The 20,279-nt window shown below is 36.6% G+C and overlaps 1 protein-coding gene across 1 annotated transcript in view; it reads right to left on the reverse strand.

The window, feature by feature from the left end:
* LOC149774286 (uncharacterized) overlaps window positions 1-20,279 on the reverse strand; it is a gene marked incomplete at its 5' end in the record, with an annotated part of 90,347 nt that overhangs the window by 32,585 nt on the left and 37,483 nt on the right. Inside the window, 10 exons of the mRNA XM_089945508.1 lie at window positions 886-1,061; window positions 6,622-6,745; window positions 8,031-8,185; window positions 9,581-9,648; window positions 10,957-11,063; window positions 12,498-12,530; window positions 14,855-15,030; window positions 16,860-16,983; window positions 18,948-19,102; window positions 20,190-20,257. Of these exons, the coding sequence (XP_089801634.1) occupies window positions 886-1,061; window positions 6,622-6,745; window positions 8,031-8,185; window positions 9,581-9,648; window positions 10,957-11,063; window positions 12,498-12,530; window positions 14,855-15,030; window positions 16,860-16,983; window positions 18,948-19,102; window positions 20,190-20,257 (1,186 nt within the window). The remainder of the gene's footprint in view (window positions 1-885; window positions 1,062-6,621; window positions 6,746-8,030; window positions 8,186-9,580; window positions 9,649-10,956; window positions 11,064-12,497; window positions 12,531-14,854; window positions 15,031-16,859; window positions 16,984-18,947; window positions 19,103-20,189; window positions 20,258-20,279) is intronic.

Consider the following 20,279-nt stretch of genomic DNA (forward strand, 5'->3'; position numbering starts at 1 on the left):
AAAAACTTTGCAAACCCATCTCCAACAAGGTCTTCAAAGTGGGTGTGTTTGTTACTGAGGATTATTTACTTTGTGATTGTGGCTGCATATGTCTGATAATATTGTATTTTCTTCTTAAAATCCACTTTGCATGAAACACAATGCTCTTAGCAGAATTTTACTAAACCTTCCATTCATGTACGACTGTTTAGTATTAAATAGATATGCATTGTATATAAAGAACAGAATGAATCAGTTTTTGGAATGTCCACCAAAAACAGGTTTTACTGTACTTACAAGGTACCTGTTTATAAAAGAAAGAATAAATCAGTTTTTAGAATGTCCATCCAAAACAGGTTTTACTGTACTTACAAGGTTGAGACAGCACCAGATAAATTAAAAGTAACGTATTAGAACCATACAATTATTTGGGGTAAATCATTATTCCTTGTAGCTTCATTGTTGATCAATATTTGCTCCTTTCTTCAATATTGAATCATTGTTCAATTCGACAACATTAGGAACTTGTAACAAATATTTCTGATTTAATGCAGTATCATACCATATATACTTGTGTGTAGGTTGAGTGCAACTGTAAACTGCATAGACCAAGATCTACAGTCATATAATGTGCCAGCATTCTGGGTCTTTGCAGTGTGTTTGGGGTAATCAGTAGAACAAACAACATAGATACTGATCTGCCAGTGCATTATGTGCTGGTAGATTAGGGTCGATGTTGTTTATAGTTGGACTTGACATGTAAGTGGGTATATGCGGTAAGGTAACATTCCTTGTTGAATGCCATTTTGATAGGAATGAGCAGTGCAATGAAAACTACTGGGTTATAATATAACTCAACTGCATTTTAGTGATGTTTAAATTATTCTCACACATTATATAACTTACCACAAACAGAGTGATTGAAATTTGTTCCAAACAAGTTCTGTGATACATTGAGTGCTCTCAACAGAGAAGTTAGTTGGGCTGGGACTGATGCGATGTGGCTCACAACCTCTGTAACATTACAGATGTCTCTGAACATGGGATCTCTGAGTAGACATTGTGTAGCATTCATAAGGAAGCTTGAAACAGAGCAAGAAAAAAATTGAAAAACACGTCATGCTTCTGCAATTATAAATCATGGTAACATTCTAAGTTTTGCAAGAAATCTTTCACTGCAACAATCACAAAAGGCTATAAACAAATGATGTATGTATAATGTCAAAAACAAGAGTTCCTTGAAAGGACTGATGTTCTACTCGACAAAACTAAATTTTAGATGTCCAAGTTATATAAGACCATTGCTTATTTTTAACTGCCAAGTGGTGAAACCATCCCAGATACTCTTCTTGAGAAACTAAAACATACAAAATTTGTAACTTCCTGCAACTTTCTTATCCCAACTGGCATATCCTGAATTCTAAATAATGTATTTAAAAAAACAATAATTGTATATGTTTTTCTAGTTCATATGTTTACAAGTGTATGCAATTATCCATATATAATAAGCATGTATTCTATGTGTACATTATCCTTATGTGGGTCTTAAATTATTTGTGTACATTACCCTTATGTGGGCCTTAAATTCTGTGTGTTCATTATCCTTATGTGGGTCTTAAATTCTCTTCTTGGCATCCGTCCTTCTACGAGAGACGATGGCATAGCTCCAAAGTACGCTTTTGCTTATCCTTCTTTTTAGCTCTCTTTTCAGCTTGCTTTATTCTTCTCTTTTCCTCTGCATTTTGAACTCCCTGCCTGACAGCTAGACACCAGCTGGAACGGTTGTTTGCACAGTTCTCCCAGTCGTTGACATTGATGCTTGCTGTCTTCATATCCTTCTTGCAAACATCTTTGTAGGACAGATGTGGTCGTCCAGTTGGTCGTGCACCTTCTGCTAACTCCCCATATAACAGGTCCTTGGGAATGCGACCTGGATCCATTCTCTTGACATGGCCGAGCCAGTGAAGGCACCTCTCGCTGAGGATGGAGAACATGCTGTTCATGTTGGCGCGTTTTAGAACCTCTGTGTTGGGTACTTTGTCCTGCCACTGGGTGTGCAGAATGCGCTGCAGACATCTCAGGTGGAAGCTGTTGAGTTTCCTCTCGTGTCTTGCATAGGTGGTCCATGTTTCGCTGCTGTAGAGAAGTGAGCTGAGCACGCACGCTTGGTAGACACACAGTTTGGTCTTCTCTGTGAGGTTGGGGTTGTTCCAGACCCTCTGGTTAAGTCTGGCCATCACTGCTGCTGCCTTGGCAATCCTGCCACCCACCTCAGAATCAATGGAGAGTGAGCTGGAGATGTTAGACCCGAGGTATGTGAAGTTCTCGACAACTTCCAAATTGTACCCATCGATGGGGACAGAGGGAGGGGAGTCTGTGTCCTGTGCCATGACATTTGTTTTCTTCAAACTGATGGTCAGTCCAAATTCCTTACATGCATGGGAGAGGCAGCATACCAGCTGCTGAAGTCCATCTTCCGTGTGTGATGTCAAGGCTGCATCGTCGGCAAAGAGCAATTCACAGATGAGTACCTCTGTGACTTTAGTCTTAGCACGGAGACGGGTGATGTTGAACAGCTTGCCGTCAGCCCTGGTATGGATGTACACTCCCTCGCTGCAGTCCTTGAATGCGTACTGGAGAAGCATGGAGAAGAAGATGGCAAAGAGCGTCGGTGCAAGGACACAGCCTTGTTTGACTCCGCTAATGATTGGGAATGCTTCAGATGTTGCGCCATTGAAGCACACTGTGCTGTGCATGTTCTCGTGGAACGACATAATGACAGCAAGCAGACATGGGGGGCAGCCGATCTTCTGCAGGAGTCTGAAGAGTCCACTCCGACTAACCATGTCAAACGCCTTCGTCAGGTCTATGAAGGCAATGTAGAAGGGCATCCGCTGCTCGCGACACTTCTCCTGCAGCTGACGTAGTGAGAAGATCATGTCTACAGTTGACCTGTCGGCTCGAAATCCACACTGGGATTCTGGGTAGACGCGGGAGGCTAGGATCTGCAAGCGTGCCAAGGCAACACGGGCGAAGGCCTTTCCAACGATGCTGAGGAGGGAGATGCCCCGATAGTTGTTGCAGTTGCTACGGTCTCCTTTGTTTTTGTACAAAGTGACGATGTTGGCGTCACGCATGTCCTGTGGGATGTATCCCTGTTCCCAGCAAAGGCAGAGGAGCGTGTGTAGGGGCTGGAGCAGTGCTGGTTTTCCACTCTTGAGGACTTCAGGCGGAATGCCGTCGCTTCCAGGAGCCTTCCCACAGGCAAGGCAATCGATGGTTTTTCCGAGCTCTTCCAGGGTGGGCTGTGTGTCTAGCTCCTCCGTGACAGGCAGGTCTGGAATGGCATCCAGGGCAGTTCCAGTGACATTGTTTTGGGTTGCATATAGCTCGAGATAGTGCTCAACCCATCGCTGCAGTTGTTTCCCCTGGTCTGTGATGACTTCGCCCGTCTTGGACTTGAGGGGGGCGGTCTTGTAACTGGGGGGGCCTGTCGCCTTTTTGATACCCTCATACATTCCTCTTGTATCCCCGGTGTCAGCAGCTGTCTGTATACTGTTGCAAAGGTTCAGCCAGTAGGTGTTGGCACAGCAGTGGGCAGTCTTCTGGGCGTTATTCCTTGCAATCCTGAGGGCTTGTAGTGTTCTGGGGCTAGGTGCAGCCTTGTATGCCAGGAGGGCTTTCCTCTTTGCCTCAGTCACGGGCTCCATCTCCTCCCAATTTGCCTCATACCAGTCGACATTCTCTCGCTCCCTCTTCCCGTAAGCTGTGATGGCTGAATTGTACACAGAGTCACGGATATGGGACCACTTGGAATCAATGGTGTCATCAGGTGTCACTTTGGTGAGGGCTTCCTTCAGTTTGCTCATGAACTGCTGTTTTTTCTCTGGGTTGCTTGCACAGCAGGTGTTGATACATGGGTGACCCTTCTTCTTGGCGTGGTGCAGCTTCTTGGGTAATATTCGCACCTTGCTGGCCACGAGGGAATGGTCCGTGTCACAATCGGCACTGTGGTAGCTGCGGGTAAGGAGGACACTGGCCAGTTCTGCACGCCTGGTGATGACGAGGTCTAGCTGGTGCCAGTGGCGTGCATGTGGGTGTCTCCACGACACCTGGTGGATCTCCTTGCATTTGAAGAAAGTGTTTGTCACACATAGGCTGTGGGAGCAGCACATCTCCAGCAGTCGCTGACCATTCTCGTTGATCTTGCCCCTTCCGTAAAAGCCGAGACAGGTGGACCAGGCCTCATGGTCAGCTCCCACTCTAGCATTGAAGTCTCCTAGTAAGTAAAGGCTTTCATTGTTGGGGATACTGGATATTGCCTGATCCAGAGCCTCATAAAACTTGTCTTTCTCCTCGTAGGTGGAGTAGAGGGTTGGGGCGTACACACTGAAGATGTTGACCGGGCCTAAGGATGTTGACAGCCGGAGGGCAAGGATTCTCTCAGTACCTGATGATGGAGGTTCAATGAAGGCAATTAGCGTGTTCTTGACGGCAAAGCCTACACCATGCTGCCTAGGTTCATCCAAGGGCTTCCCCTGCCAAAAGAATGTGTAATTGGCTTCCCTGATGGTGTTGCTGTCAGTCAGTCGGGTCTCCTGGAGGCAGGCAATGTCGATGTTCAGTCGGGAGAGTTCTCTGTCAATGACGGCAGTCTTCCGTGCATCGTCGATCTGCTGTAGGTCAGTGGTCAATCCAGGACACATGGTCCTGATGTTCCAGGTTGCAAAACGAAGAGTTGAAGTCTTTTTATTTCTTCTTTTAGTCTTTCCTGGTGCAAAGTTTTGTGGCCCACTTGTCGAGATGGTTCTCTAAGCTCCACGCACCCAGTGAAGCAGGCAGGCCATGGCAGGCAGCACCTTACTGACTGGGGGCTGCCCAGCTTGAGGCGGGCGGTAGCTGTCCAGTGAGACCTGATGATCTCTCCCACCGTCAGAAGTAACCCCTGGCGCCAAGCTCTACACCAATCGAGCTTTGACTTAGAACTGGTAAGCTGCTACTTCTCGTGTTGTGCCGACGCCGTACGACAACGCTGGAATGTCCTCTCCAGTGGAGCTATGAAGCCTGGGCAGGGTGGTATGGAGAATCAGCTGTTGCCCATGCAGCAGATCCCCCCTCTCCACGCAGCTGGTGTGCCCAAGGGAACGACAAATGCCGATACAGCTTGGCACCAACGGCATCGCAGGAGTTGCCGGAATGACGTTGAAGTCAATGTGATACCGCCTTAGGGACTCCATCTCTGGATTTTCTGTCGGGGTTTACTCCCTTAGCCTTTCCCATGCGTGGGTATAGCCACAAGGCAGCAGAGGTTTGGAATCGGAGTTTTCCTTCTCCTAGATGAGCTACCATCCAAGGTTTATGAGTCCCATCTACCCGAAGCATAAATTCTATGTGTTCATTATCCTTATGTGGGTCTTAAATTCTATCTGTACATTATCCTTATGTGGGTCTTAAATTCTGTGTGTTCATTAGCCTTATGTGGGTCTTAAATTCTATCTGTACATTATCCTTATGTGGGTCTTAAATTCTATGTGTTCATTATCCTTATATGGGTCTTAAATTCTATGTGTACATTATCCTTATGTGGGTCTTAAATTCTGTGTGTTCATTATCCTTATGCGGGTCTTAAATTCTATGTGTACATTATCCTTATGTGGTCTTAAATTCTATGTGTTCATTATCCTTATGTGGGTCTTAAATTCTGTGTGTTCATTAGCCTTATATGGGGCTTAAATTCTATGTGTACATTATCCTTATGTGGGTCTTAAATTCTGTGTGTTCAATATCCTTATGTAGGTCTTAAATTCTATGTGTACATTATCCTTATGTGGGTCTTAAATTCTATGAGTTCATTATCCTTATATGGGTCTTAAATTCTATGTGTACATTATCCTTGTGTGGGTCTTAAATTCTATGTGTACATTATCCTTATATGGGTCTTAAATTCTATGTGTATGTTATCGTGATATGGTTCTTATATTTCTATGTGTCATATAGAAGCCCATTCAAAAACATGAATTCAGTTTATCTGTATCTGTTATACTTTTCTTGCAAACTGATGCTTGTCAACATCAGATAGATCTTGGGAGGTTTACAATGGGTACTGATGTATCCTCATCTACATCCTGTTTGTTTCCCTAAGTGGTGATTGCAGTTGATGTTACTGACACATTGTGGGTTTTCAATAGTTAGTATCTATGCCAACAAACTTACATATTGTTAACTGGATATATGGATCCATCTCTAGTTTAGTGTGGTGGTTTGACTGACAGAAACAGGACAAGCCTTTAGGACATACAGACTTAACATGTAGTGCAATATGTCATTCAGAGATTTGACAGTTTGATGGGCAATTTTATTTTTCAGGAAAACAGGACACAGAAATGTAACAGCTGTATGCAGGTTTTGGTTAATTATCATGGATGATACATCCAATTAGCATCTAATTATGAATGTAAAGGAAAGTTAATTTTTATACTTCTCATGACAAAAAGTAAATAATTACAATATACTCACAAGTTTTGGCTTAGGAAAGAATGCAAAGCATTAAATAATATCTGAGGGATCAAATAACTCTAATTTCCCTTAAGTTTGACCAGCACACTGTTTTGGAACAGTTGTTTCAGATTGGCTGTACAATACCTGCATTTAGTTTGGTTATCTGGGAATGGTGACAAGCCATCAGGGATGTACTTCCGTATTCCACATTCTTCTAGCTTCAAAACTGCAGCAATGTTGTCAGAGGTGTTGCAAAATCCTTCCACATCTACAATCAGACAAATTTGGATTAGAAATATATTTATTAATATTTGAGGATTTTGTAAATGTTAGAGTAGAGTGTCACATGCTCTTTAAAGGAAACAAGGGAACTATTTGATGCAACTCATCTGTATCATACAAGCAAAACACAACATGGAAACTTTTAATTAACAGCAAACATAAGATCCTTAATATGAGAGAAAATGTCCTCACTTAAATTTCTCTTATTGTTTACTGAAAATCTCTAATTTTAAATTTAAAGAAAAGAATTTAATCATCACCCAAATATACCAGTGAAAATCTGGTTTTAACCATAGTTTGTCTTCTGTCAAAATTTTGATCTAGTTCAATTTAGCTATATACACTTTACAAAAGATAGCCTGTACATCACAGCCTGAAGTAATAAATTTAGTCCAAATATATAGAAAGTGTCAACCCAATGATTGACAGGGAACCCTAGTTTTTAAATTTGTGAATCCTCTGAAGTATTGCTTCAAATAACCCGGAGTGGCCGAGTGGTCTAAAGCATTCTCCATTTCGGATCACTGCCATCTCACCTCTGTCTGTGTGGGTTTGAGTCTAGGATTTGGCCAATGTGAGTATGTGAGAAAGCTTGCCAGTTGCTTCTTGTGGGTCACTGGTTCAGGACCCCGGTTCTTCCTCCACCATTATTACTGGTCGTCATGCATTGCGTATCATGTGCTGAAAAATGGCGTTAAACCCCAAAACAACAACAACTGTCATGAATGATGAATTTACTACATTAAAAGCATAGGTACTTCACAAAATGTTACTCTTTTCAATACATATTGAATATTAAGGAAGGATTATATAAATGATAGGAAACATTTGGAAACTGGTCTCTTTTAAAAAGGGTCTTACCGATATCCATAAACATTTTAAGCACTTTTTTTTCATACCACTGAGGTTCATTTGTCAGAAACGGTCTCATACATAGATATTTTTAAAGATGTCCATTAGCAAGGTTATAGTGAAAAGTAAATTCATACAACTTCAAATGTACCAATGGTCATGGTGTTTAAAAATTGACATTTTATGTTGTTATTGACCTAAATTCATCAATTGAAAAAATTGATTCTTGTCATTTTAACAGAAGGGTAAATTTTTATTAAGTATTTAAATTCTATTTGTATTCACCACTCACCATGAAATCCACAAGCACTGGTACTGATCAAGTAATGGTAAATTCATTCTATCTCTTATTATTAACTCAGACTATGTAAAATGTAGGTAGATGACTTATTTTACTGTATATTTTCTATCAGTCTCACCTGTTTGATTGAGAATCCTGGGACTATTTGGACGAATCTCTCCTGCTATACTAGAATTACTTGTCAACAGGCCCACAATTAAAGTACTGAGTACATCATTTATCGAGATGTTAGCTGAGAAAGCCAATTCAAAGTAAACAATGACACTGCCATTCCTGAAACAAAGGTTGCCATCAGTAACAATCATTATTATTCCAAGCATTATTGTTATTGTTGATTATGCTATTTTCATTATTACATTTTTGTAATTTAAAAATTAAAACTTTGAATTATGGAATGTAATTATTTGACAGGCTTTTATGATTTGGTTTGTGAGTGTTTAGAAACATTTAAACTAAGACCCTGCAGATGGACAGGTGAGCGGCAAGATGAAATAGCTAGTTGATGATAGGTGTGACTAATTAGAGACAATTAAAGCAAAAAGAAAAAACTACTTGAAAAGTATGTCTTGGAAACATAAAAAGAAACATCTAGGTGACAGATAAGTGAGTGGCAAAAAGAAACAGGTAGTTGATGATAGGTGTGTGTGTGTGGTGGAGACACATAAAGTAAGATCCAGCACATAGATAAGTCAGTGACAAAATTAATAGCTAGTTGATGATAGGTGTGTGTGTGTGTGTCTGTGTGTTGGAGACAAATAAAGTAAGACACTGCATATAGATAAGTGAATGGCAAAACGAAATAGCTAGTTGATGATAGGTGTGTCTGTGTGTGTGTATTGGAGGCAAATATAGACTCAGCACATAGATAAGTGAGTGGCAAAAAGATACAGCTAGTTGATCATAGGGGAGTGTGTGTGTGTGTGTGTGTTGGAGACACATAAAGACCCAGCACATAGATAAGTGAGTGGCAAAAAGAAACAGCTAGGTGATGATAGATGTGTGTGTTGGAGACATATAAAGTAAGACACAGGATACTGATAAGTGAGTGGCAAAATGAAATATATAGTTGATAACAAGTAGATTTATAAAGTTTAGAATGCTTTATGCTTTCAGTCATGTGAAGGACAGATTAGAAAACACATAGGAATTATGGACTTAATGATACCACATTTGAAATTTGGCATGACTGCCTATAACTTTACACTTTTTATTTATAATGGACACTGATATCAAGTGGAACATGATACTATTGTTGTAATTATCAATTATGCAAGCTTAGGTACTTTTTTCTGCAGTATGAAGCTAAATACTTCTAATGAGAATGTTTCTATCTTTCATTTTGGAAGACAAGGTTTCATCTGGTTTTGTAGTTTTACATCACAGTAACACATGTAGATGTCAAATCAATTCAAGTAAAGTCATTTGCCCAAGGATACACCGTGATTGCCAACACAGACTGATTTAATAGTAGGATTCACCATTCTGATCACAAGTCTAATTACCAACAAATCACCATTTCTTCTGTTACATTAGTTACCTCCTACAACATGCATGCTGGCCCAGTAGGAATATTATGCAAACCTAATCATGCAGGGGTTTAAGAAGAAATAATAAAATACGTTAAAAATAAATGCATTGAAGAGAGTAGAGAGCATGTGAATTACTGACCGGAAGCCTTGGACAATGCTGTTGAGATAGGTTCTGTTCAGATTTCCACTGTAAAATGTCCTGTTCAGCTGTGAAGAAGGAAATGTAAAGAAAAGGTGTAAGTCTCAGCAATGTCAGTTGTGAAAGCAACAAATATGAAAGAAAACTGCATCTACAACAATACTTACAATAATTCTGAATTACATTCCTCTTTATTACCTTTTCTCCTCTACTATTTATTATTAAAGACAAATCAACCAACTTAAACCACTACTCTTTTAAAATAATATTTCCTTGGTCATTTTTCTGTGGCTACTTTCTATAACTAAGGCCATCTTTTGGGAAACATTTTCCAGGATTTCACCCAAAATGTTCAGCACTGTTTCTAACAAAAGAACAGAACAGATCAATATCTGTCATGTTCTGCCATTTTTATTTTTCTTTGCTTCTGTCTAGATGTGGTGTTAGTTCTCAGCCTCAGAACAGGGTTCTTGATGGTTTTCAAAACCACTTTTAGATGTTACCACAAGAAGAACCTCAAGAACACTGGTCTTTGGTCATAAATGTTTGTCCTGTCCCGCCCAAGGACACTCTAAGTGCTCCAAACTTCCTTCTGTTACTGTAAATGTTATTGACTCCAATTAAGTTGTCTATTGGAGGAAGTAGTAAATAAGTCCAGTAGCTTCAGCTTTAATGCTTTCTTTGAAAAAATACAAATTATTGTCATATAAAATACGATATTTACTAAGTCTCTAAGTTAGTTATAAGATAAGATATTGGACAAGATAACAATCCTTTATTTCTGACTGCATGGTCCATACATCTAAATCAAAACATAAATGTACTTTATACACAAAAAATTATAGCTGCCTAATGTACAAGTATAAAGACATATATACAACTACTGACTATGTATATATCACTGACAAGAACAAAATTATGTAAAATATTTAAAGAGTACTTTGTTCCATCAATCTCTATCTCAGTCTCAAAATTAAAATGAATACAACAGTTCCACAGAGAGATTTCAAGATACAATTCTTACTATTCGATATTCTCACCACATACTTTTTCTTTAATTCATTACAAACTAAATACATTAGAATTTACAAACATGGTAGAGGCACTGTTCCATCTGGGAATGCTTACAAGTAAACAGAGATTATTCTTGTAACCAATAGCTAATTTTATTTTTTCTACATTCACTGAAGTTAGTCAATAGAGTTCTACAATACAGACTAAGCAATAAGATTTGAATATCAAACTATTGATTTTTCAGGGCTTGCCATTTTAATTAAAATAATTCTTATCTCATTCTGTAGTTGCATTACAAGGATTGAATACCTGGTTAATGTTTATTACGTACAACCACTTCCTTAGAGGTAAAACCATCTTACCTCTCTGATGATCTCCCTTTCCAGGTCCCCGAACTGAGGGCTAGATCTGTTCAGTAACTCTGGCTGAAACGCTCTTTCCAGGGTCAGGACTCCAGAGTATCGGTAAACTTATAAAAGGAAAATAAAACAAAATTATTAAGTCAAGCTTTTTTATTCATATTTTATCATCATCATTCATATATCACATACTGCTTGAGTAAGACTACAAAACTCTTCTAGTCTGTAAAGATTTATAAACAAATATTACACAATTAAATCTAATCACATGGATTCAACAGAATAATCTGATGGATTAGAGCAATGCATTTTCTGACTGGATAGGTCAAAATGAAGGCAGCAGATTGGGTTGTCACAATGAGATATTTCAACGGAATATTCAGAATCATAGTACTCGACTGATCTAAAGTTTGTACAAGCTTCTGATTGGATATTGAGAATCACAGCACTTGACTGATCTAATGTTTGTACAAGCTTCTGATGGGATAATCAGAATGACAGCACTTGACTAAATGTAAAGTTTGTACAAGTTTCTGATTGGATATTCAGAATCACAGTACTTAACTGGGCTAAATTTTGTACAAGCTTCTGATTGGATATTCAGAATCACAGCACTTGACTAAATGTAAAGTTTGTACAAGTTTCTGATTGGATATTCAGAATCACAGCACTTAACTGATCTAATGTTTGTACAAGCTTCTGATCGGATAATCAGAATGACAGCACCAGACTGGACTAAATTTTGTACAAGTTTCTGATTGGATGGAGCCATAATTTTAGTGAAATTGGAGAAAAAGAATGAAATAAGAGAACACCAGAATATCAATAACTGTAACTATAGAAATCCTGAAAATCTAAAGTCTTGTACTGGACAATTTTTCCCAAAATTATAGTGGTGGCAATATATATGTAAAATTTAATACAAAAGCATTCAATCTTGATATAAAAGGTTGTGACAAAAAAGACAACTTGAATATACCTTATCATCAAATGTACTGGAAAACATGTTATTTTTGGTTCCATATTTGCTGCTTTATTATTAGTATTATACTCTCAAGATTGACAGGTTTCCTCTCAAAGTAATCAGTTTTTTCTTCAAAAGCTATCAAATAGAATATCAATCAAACAAAGTATTCTATTCCACATTTTTAAAAGATCAATAAATAACTGAAAACAACGTGACATACGTTCTTGAAATTACAAAACATGTAACTGACGAACATTTCAGTCCAAGTCCAAAGGTAAAGTTTTATGATCACTGATAAAACAGTCAACCCATCTTGATCTGTGTCACTTATTAATAACAATCTTACAAAATGTTCTAACAGAACTGAACAGACTATAAAAATTAACCTTTGCCATCCACAGAAAACTTATGATCCAATTCATGTTCAGTCTGAAAAAGAAATCTATAATGCATTCACTGCATAAAATTGTGTTTCAGTTTTGAAATGGTGCTATATATATATATATATATATATATATATATATATATATATATATATGTATGTATAACACAGGAAAGGACAGAATGAACTACTTACCAGTTATGTTACCAGTCATGTTACGATAGGAAGCTGAAAAAAGGCCGTGAAAAGGTAAGTGAGAATAAATTGTCTGTCTCTCAATTATTGAGAAGAGTCAGTAGGCATTAATAGGCAAAGACAAAATGATATTGTTTCTCGAATGTACATTCATATATTTATTTCATAAGTTATAACATCAAAGTACAAAGTGTTGCCGATTAAAAATTAGAAAACTAAAATTGTATTTAGACGATATGGATGTCCCCACAAATATGCTATAAAACTAAGGCAAAGATGCCAGGACCAACTTACCAATGAAATAGTCAGGCCAGGACTGATACATATTAATCCTTTTGCTCAGTTTAGAATCAAGTCTTTGAAAAGTTACTAAGCAGAAATAATACTTATGACAAAAGTTGCAGACAGGGTATGTAACTTTATACTCTCTCCATACAGTACAGCAGAGGTATAAAAGAAATGACACAGCTCAGTGGGCCATAGCACTGCATAAAGGTATTCAATCAAACAGGATAGTAAAGGCCTCTTTCCATCAATAAGAAAAGTTCTATGTGAAACTGTATCTAAATATGTCTGATCATTTATATTTAAAGGAATATCATAGATAAGAAAAATTTGTTATCAAACTGTACCAAGATATGTTTGAGGAATGTTGAGCTGAATTATATCACAATATATCTGAGAAATGTAGAGTTAAATTACACAAAAATATTTTTGCCAAGTTAAATCATTCAAGGATATGTCTGAGGACTACTTAAACTCATGGTGCATATGGCTGAACTAAAATCCAGTAGACATGTCTCTTACTACACTGCACAATGTGCTATCAACAGAACAAGTCCACAGTATCTCAATGTGTCTGCCTTGGAATAAAAATGCACATTGATATTTAAAGATCCCAAAATCAATATTTAGTGCTTATTCTTCTTTTCTAAAGTATAAAATTATATACAGCAACATTTTTGCTTACTTATATATCCGAACAGCGAGTTCGTGGTTACAGTGCTTTAAATAGATATGACTCAGTGATGGACTTCACGACTGGCAATTAATTGTATTGCTGAGTAAGCTATTTTGGTTTGTTTTTTTCTTTGTTGTTTATTTAGAAAAACTCACAATTACTGGCAAGCTCTTGAGATATATTTAATCTTATAAAATTCATCTGTTTGTCTACATATCATGCTTCTGTCAGCAAAGATAGCAGCAGCCATTTGAAATTCATGGGAATTTCTGATGTCCTCATATCTCTGATTGGTTTTCTAGAATCCAACAAAAGCCTATTTTTACTGAAGTGGAACTTCAGGCTCTTACACGAAATTTCAACTTTCCTGTCTCAGTGGCATGAGAGAACATGTGTATTGTCTTTGTATGCTGGCATGAAAATTTGTGTATGATCTACAAGTCTGGAAAACTATTTTAACCATTTTAATACAATGATCTGCAATGAGGAATTGGTAAACTGATGTCTGCTAAAAACTTTGCAAAGCCTTCTCCAAGAAGGTCTTCAAAGTGGATGTGTTTGTTACAGAGGATTATTTACTTTGTGATTGTGTCTGCATAGGCCTGATAATATTGTATTTTCTTTTTAAAATCCACTTTGCATGAAACACAATGCTCTTAACTGAATTTTACTAAACCTTCCATTCATGTACGACTGTTTAGTATTAAATAGATATGGATTGTATATAAAGGACAGAATGAATCAGTTTTTGGAATGTCCACCAAAAACAGGTTTTACTGTACTTACAAGGTACCTGTTTATAAAAGACAGAATAAATCAGTTTTTAGAATGTCCACCCAAAAGAGGTTTTACTGTACTTACAAGGTTGAGACAGCACCATATAAATTAAAAGTAACATATTAGAACCATACATTTATTTGGGGTAAATCATTATTCCTTGTAGCTTCATTGTTGATCAATATTTGCTCCTTTCTTCAATATTGAATCATTGTTCAATTCGACAACATTAGTAACTTGTAACAAATATTTCTGATTTAATGCAGTATCATACCATATATACTTGTGTGTAGGTCGAGTCCAACTTTAAACTTCATAGACCAAGATCTACTGTTGCATAATGTGCTAGCATTTCTGGGTCTTTGCAGTGTGTTTGGGGTAATCAGTAGAACAAACAACATAGATGCTGATCTGCCAGTGCATTATGTGCTTGTAGATTGGGGTCTATGTTGTTTATAGTTGGACGTGACATGGAAGTGAGTATATGCGGTAAGGTAACATTCCTTATTGAATGCCATTTTGATAGGAATGAGCAGTGCAATGAAAACTACTGGGTTATAATATAACTCAACTGCATTTTAGTGATGTTTAAATTATTCTCACACATTATATAACTTACCACAAACAGAGTGATTGAAATTTGTTCCAAACAAGTTCTGTGATACATTGAGTGCTCTCAACAGAGAAGTTAGTTGGGCTGGGACTGATGCGATGTGGCTCACAACCTCTGTAACATTACAGATGTCTCTGAACATGGGATCTCTGAGTAGACATTGTGTAGCATTCATAAGGAAGCTTGAAACAGAGCAAGAAAAAAATTGAAAAACACGTCATGCTTCTGCAATTATAAATCATGGTAACATTCTAAGTTTTGCAAGAAATTTTTCACTGCAACAATCACAAAAGGCTATAAACAAATGACGTATGTATAATGTCAAAAACAAGAGTCCCTTGAAAGGACTGATGTTCTACTCGACAAAACTAAATTTTAGATGTCCAAGTTATATAAGACCATTGCTTATCTTTAACTGCCGAGTGGTGAAACCATCCAGATACTCTTCTTGAGAAACTAAAACATACAAAATTTGTAACTTCCTGTAACTTTCTTATCCCAACTGGCATATCCTGAATTCTAAATCCTGTATTAAAAAAACAATAATTGTATATGTTTTTCTAGTTTATATGTTTACAGGTGTACACAATTATCCATATATAGTAAGCATGTATTCTTTGTGTACATTATCCTTATGTGGGTCTTAAATTCTTTGTGTTCATTATCCTTATGTGGGTCTTAAATTCTATGTGTTCATTATCCTTATGTGGGTCTTAAATTATTTGTGTTCATTATCCTTATATGGGTCTTAAATTCTATGTGTTCATTATCCTTATGTGGGTTTTAAATTCAATGTCTTCATTATCCTTATATGAGTCTTAAATTCTATGTGTACATTATCCTTATGTGGATCTTAAATTCTATGTGTTCATTATCCTTATATGGGTCTTAAATTCTATGTGTACATTATCCTTATATGGGTCTTAAATTCTATGTGTTCATTATCCTTATGTGGGTCTTAAATTCAATGTGTACATTATCCTTATGTGGGTCTGAAATTCTATGTGTTCATTATCCTTATATGGGTCTTAAATTCTATGTGTTCATTATCCTTATGTGGGTCTTAAATTCTGCATGTTCATTATCTTGATGTGGGTCTGAAATTCTGTGTTCATTATCATTATATGGGTCTTAAATTCTATGTGTACATTATCTTCTTTATGGGTCTTAAATTCTATGTGTTCATTATCCTTGTATGGGTCTTAAATTCTATGTGTACATTATCCTTATGTGCGTCTTAAATTTCATGTGTTCTTTATCCTTATATGGGTGTTAAATTCTATGTGTACATTATCCTTATATGGGTCTTAAATTCTATGTGTATGTTATCATGATATGGTTCTTATATTTCTACGTGTCATATAGAAGCCCATTCATAAAAATCAATTCAGTCTATCTGTATCTGTTATACTTTTCTTGCAAGCTGATACTTGTCAACATCAGATAGATCTTGGGAGGTTTACAATGGGTACTGAAGTATCCTCATCTACATCCTGTTTATTTCCCTAAGTGGTGATTGCAGTTGATGTTTCTGACACATTCTGGGTTTTCAATAGTTTATATCTATGCCAACAAATTTACATATTGTTAACTGGATATATGGATCCATCTCCAGTTTAGTGTGGTGGTTTCACTGACAGAAACAGGACAAGCCTTTAGGACATACAGACTTAACATGTAGTGCAATATGTCATTCAGAGATTTGACAGTTTGATGGGCAATTTTATTTTTCAGGAAAACAGGACACAGAAATGTAATGGCTGTATGCAGGTTTTGGCTAATTATCATGGATGATACATCCAATTAGCATTTCATTATGAATGTAATGGAAAGTTAATTTTTATACTTTTCATGACAAAAATTAAATAAATTACAATATACTCATATGTTTTTTGGCTTAGGAAAGTATGCAAATCATTAAATAATATCTGAGGGATCAAATCAGTCTAATTTCCCTGAAGTTTGACCACCACTGTTTTGGAACAGTTGTTTCAGATTGGCAGTACAATACCTGCATTTAGTTTGGTTATCTGGGAATGGTGACAAGCCATCTGGAATGTACTTCCATATTCCACATTCTTCTAGCTTCAAAACTGCAGCAATGTTGTCAGAGGTGTTGCAAAATCCTTCCACATCTACAATCAGACAAATTTGGATTAGAAATATATTTATTGATATTTGAGGATTTTGTAAATGTTAGAGTAGAGTGTCACATGCTCTTTAAAGAAAACAAGGAAACTATTTGAAGCCGCTCATCTGTATCATACAAGTAAACACAACATGGAAACTTTTAATTAACAGCAAACATAAGATCCTTAATATGAGAGAAAATGTCCTCACTTAAATTTCTCTTATTGTTTACTGAAAATCTCTAATTTTAAATTCAAGAAAAGAATTTAATCATCACCCAAATGTACCAGTGAAAATCTGGTTTTAACCATAGTTTTTCTTCTGTCAAAATTTTGATCTAGTTCGATTTAGCTATATACACTTTACAAAAGACAGCCTGTACCTCACAGCCTGAAGTAATAAATTTAGTCCAAATATATAGAAAGTGTCAACCCATTGATTGACAGGGAACCCTAGTTTTTAAATTTGTGATTCCTCTGAAGTATTGCTTCAAATGACTACAAACTGCTAAAAGAAAAAAAATGACCTTTTAGAAAAAGCTTTCATTATTCAGGCACCCATATACAGAATAAAATTCCAACTTCAATAAAACATGCTCAAATTGCACAATCATTTCTTGAAAGGATAATTACTTAGATGAAAGATGATCACATGTTTATATATATATACTTTGTTGGTAAATATTGTTCATTATGGCTGGTCTCGACTTCTTAAGGAAGATGTAGTTCTTTATAACCAATGTACAAGTTGAAATAAGTATAATACTAGAACGGAAATTTCCCAGTAGTATCTTGTGATCGCTATTGTATCTACATGAATATAGGCTGAGAGATTATCACCATGGGCTGCATAAAAAGCTCATGTATTGAAAGAGATAAGCTAATCCTCATATCCACATAAAAGTATCAAGCACTAAAGAAATGAATAGAGTAACAGTCATGCATTGTTTTATTATACACCAAGCATACTTCATGTAACAAATGATGATAATGCACAAAAAAAAAAATGATAATAAAGATTTTGAAGCACAGGATATAACATGCATGTTATGTTCCAGAACCAAATTTGTTCATCTTGTGCTGGGTTGAAACTTAGGGTGCACATTATACATTAGTGTGTGTTATACACACCAACATATGGCAGTTGCTTGTTAGCTTTCACTATTATAAATGAGGGACCTGGAGTGGCCGAGTGGTCTAAAGCACTCTCCATTACGGATCACTGCCATCTCACCTCTGTCTGCGTGGGTTCAAGTCTAGGATTTGGCCAATGTGGGTATGTGAGAAAGCTTGCCAGTTGCTTCTCGTGGGTCAGTGGTTCGGGACCCCGATTCTTCCTCCACCATTATTACTGGCAGCCATGCATAGCGTATCATGTGCTGAAAAAGGGGCGTTAAACCCCAAAACAACAACAACTATTATGAATGATGAATTTACTACATTAAAAGCATAGGTACTTCACAAAATGTTACTCTTTTCAATACATATTGAATATTAAGGAAGGATTATATAAATGATAGGAAACATTTGGAAACTGGTCTCTTTTAAAAAGGGTCTTACCAATATCCATAAACATTTTAAGCATTTTTTTTTTCATACCACTGAGGTTAATTTGTCAGAAACGGTCTCATACATAGATATTTTTAAAGATGTCCATTAGCAAGGTTATAGAAAAAAGTAAATTCATACAATTTCAAATGTACCAATGGTCATGGTGTTTAAAAATTGACATTTTATGTTGTTATTGACCTAAATTCATCAATTAAAAAAAGGATTCTTGTCATTTTAACAGAAGGGTAAATTTTTATTGAGTATTTAAATTCTATTTGTATTCACCACTCACCATGAAATCCACAAGCACTGGTACTGATCAAGTAATGGTAAATTCATTCTATCTCTTATTATTAACTCAGACTATGTAAAATGTAGGTAGATGACTTATTTTGCTGTATATTTTCTATCAGTCTCACCTGTTTGATTGAGAATCCTGGGACTATTTGGACGAATCTCTCCTGCTATACTAGAATTACTTGTCAACAGGCCCACAATTAACGTATTCAGTACATCATTTATCGAGATGTTAGCTGAGAAAGCCAATTCAAAGTAAACAATGACACTGCCATTCCTGAAACAAAGGTTGCCATCAGTTACAATCATTATTATTCCAAGCATTATTGTTATTGTTGATTATGCTATTTTCATTATTACATTTTTGTAATTTAAAAAGTAAAACTTTGAATTATGGAATATAATTATTTTACAGGCTCTTATGATTTGGTTTGTGAGTGTTTAGAAACAGATAAAGTAAGACCCTGCAGATGGAGAGGTGAGTGGCAAGATGAAATAGCTAGTTGATGATAGGTGTGTGTGTGTATTGGAGGCAAATATAGACCCAGCACATAGATAAGTGAGTGGCAAAATAAAACAGCTAGTTGATGATAGGTGTGTGTGTATGTGTGTGTGTGTGTGTGTGTGTGTTGGAGACACATAAAGACCCAGCACATAGATAAGTGAGGCAAAAAGATGTAGCTAGATGATGATAGATGTGTGTTGGAGACATATAAAGTAAGACACAGGATACTGATAAGTGAGTGGCAAAATGAAATATATAGTTGATAACAAGTAGATTTATAAAGTTTAGAATGCCTTATGCTTTCAGTCCTGTGAAGGACAGATTAGAAAACACATTGGAATTATGGACTTAATGATACCACATTTGAAATTTGTCATGACTGCCTATAACTTTACACTTTTTATTTATAATGGACACTGATATCAAGTGGAACATGATACTATTGTTTTAATTATCAATTATGCAAGCTTAGGTACTTTTTTCTGCAGTATGAAGCTAAATACTTCTAATGAGAATGTTTCTATCTTTCATTTTGAAGACAAGTTTCATCTGGTTTTGTAGTTTTACATCACAGTAACACATGTAGATGTCAAATCAATTAAAGTAAAGTCATTTGCCCAAGGATACACCATGACTGCCAACACAGACTGATTTAATAGTAGGATTCACCATTCTGATCACAAGTCTAATTACCAATAAACCACCATTTCTTCTGTTACATTAGTTACCTCCTCCAACATGCATGCTGGCCCAGTAGGAATATTATGCAAACCTAATCATGCAGGGGTTTAAGAAGATATAATAAAATACATTAAAAATAAATGCATTGAAGAGAGTAGAGAGCATGTGAATTACTGACCGGAAGCCTTGGACACTGCTGTTGAGATAGGTTCTGTTCAGATTTCCACTGTAAAATGTCCTGTTCAGCTGTGAAGAAGGAAATGTAAAG

Source organism: Sinohyriopsis cumingii, unplaced genomic scaffold (genome assembly GCF_028554795.1).
Source record: "Sinohyriopsis cumingii isolate HCF-2022 unplaced genomic scaffold, ASM2855479v2 utg000356l, whole genome shotgun sequence".
In the NCBI taxonomy this organism is placed as follows: domain Eukaryota; kingdom Metazoa; phylum Mollusca; class Bivalvia; order Unionida; family Unionidae; genus Sinohyriopsis; species Sinohyriopsis cumingii.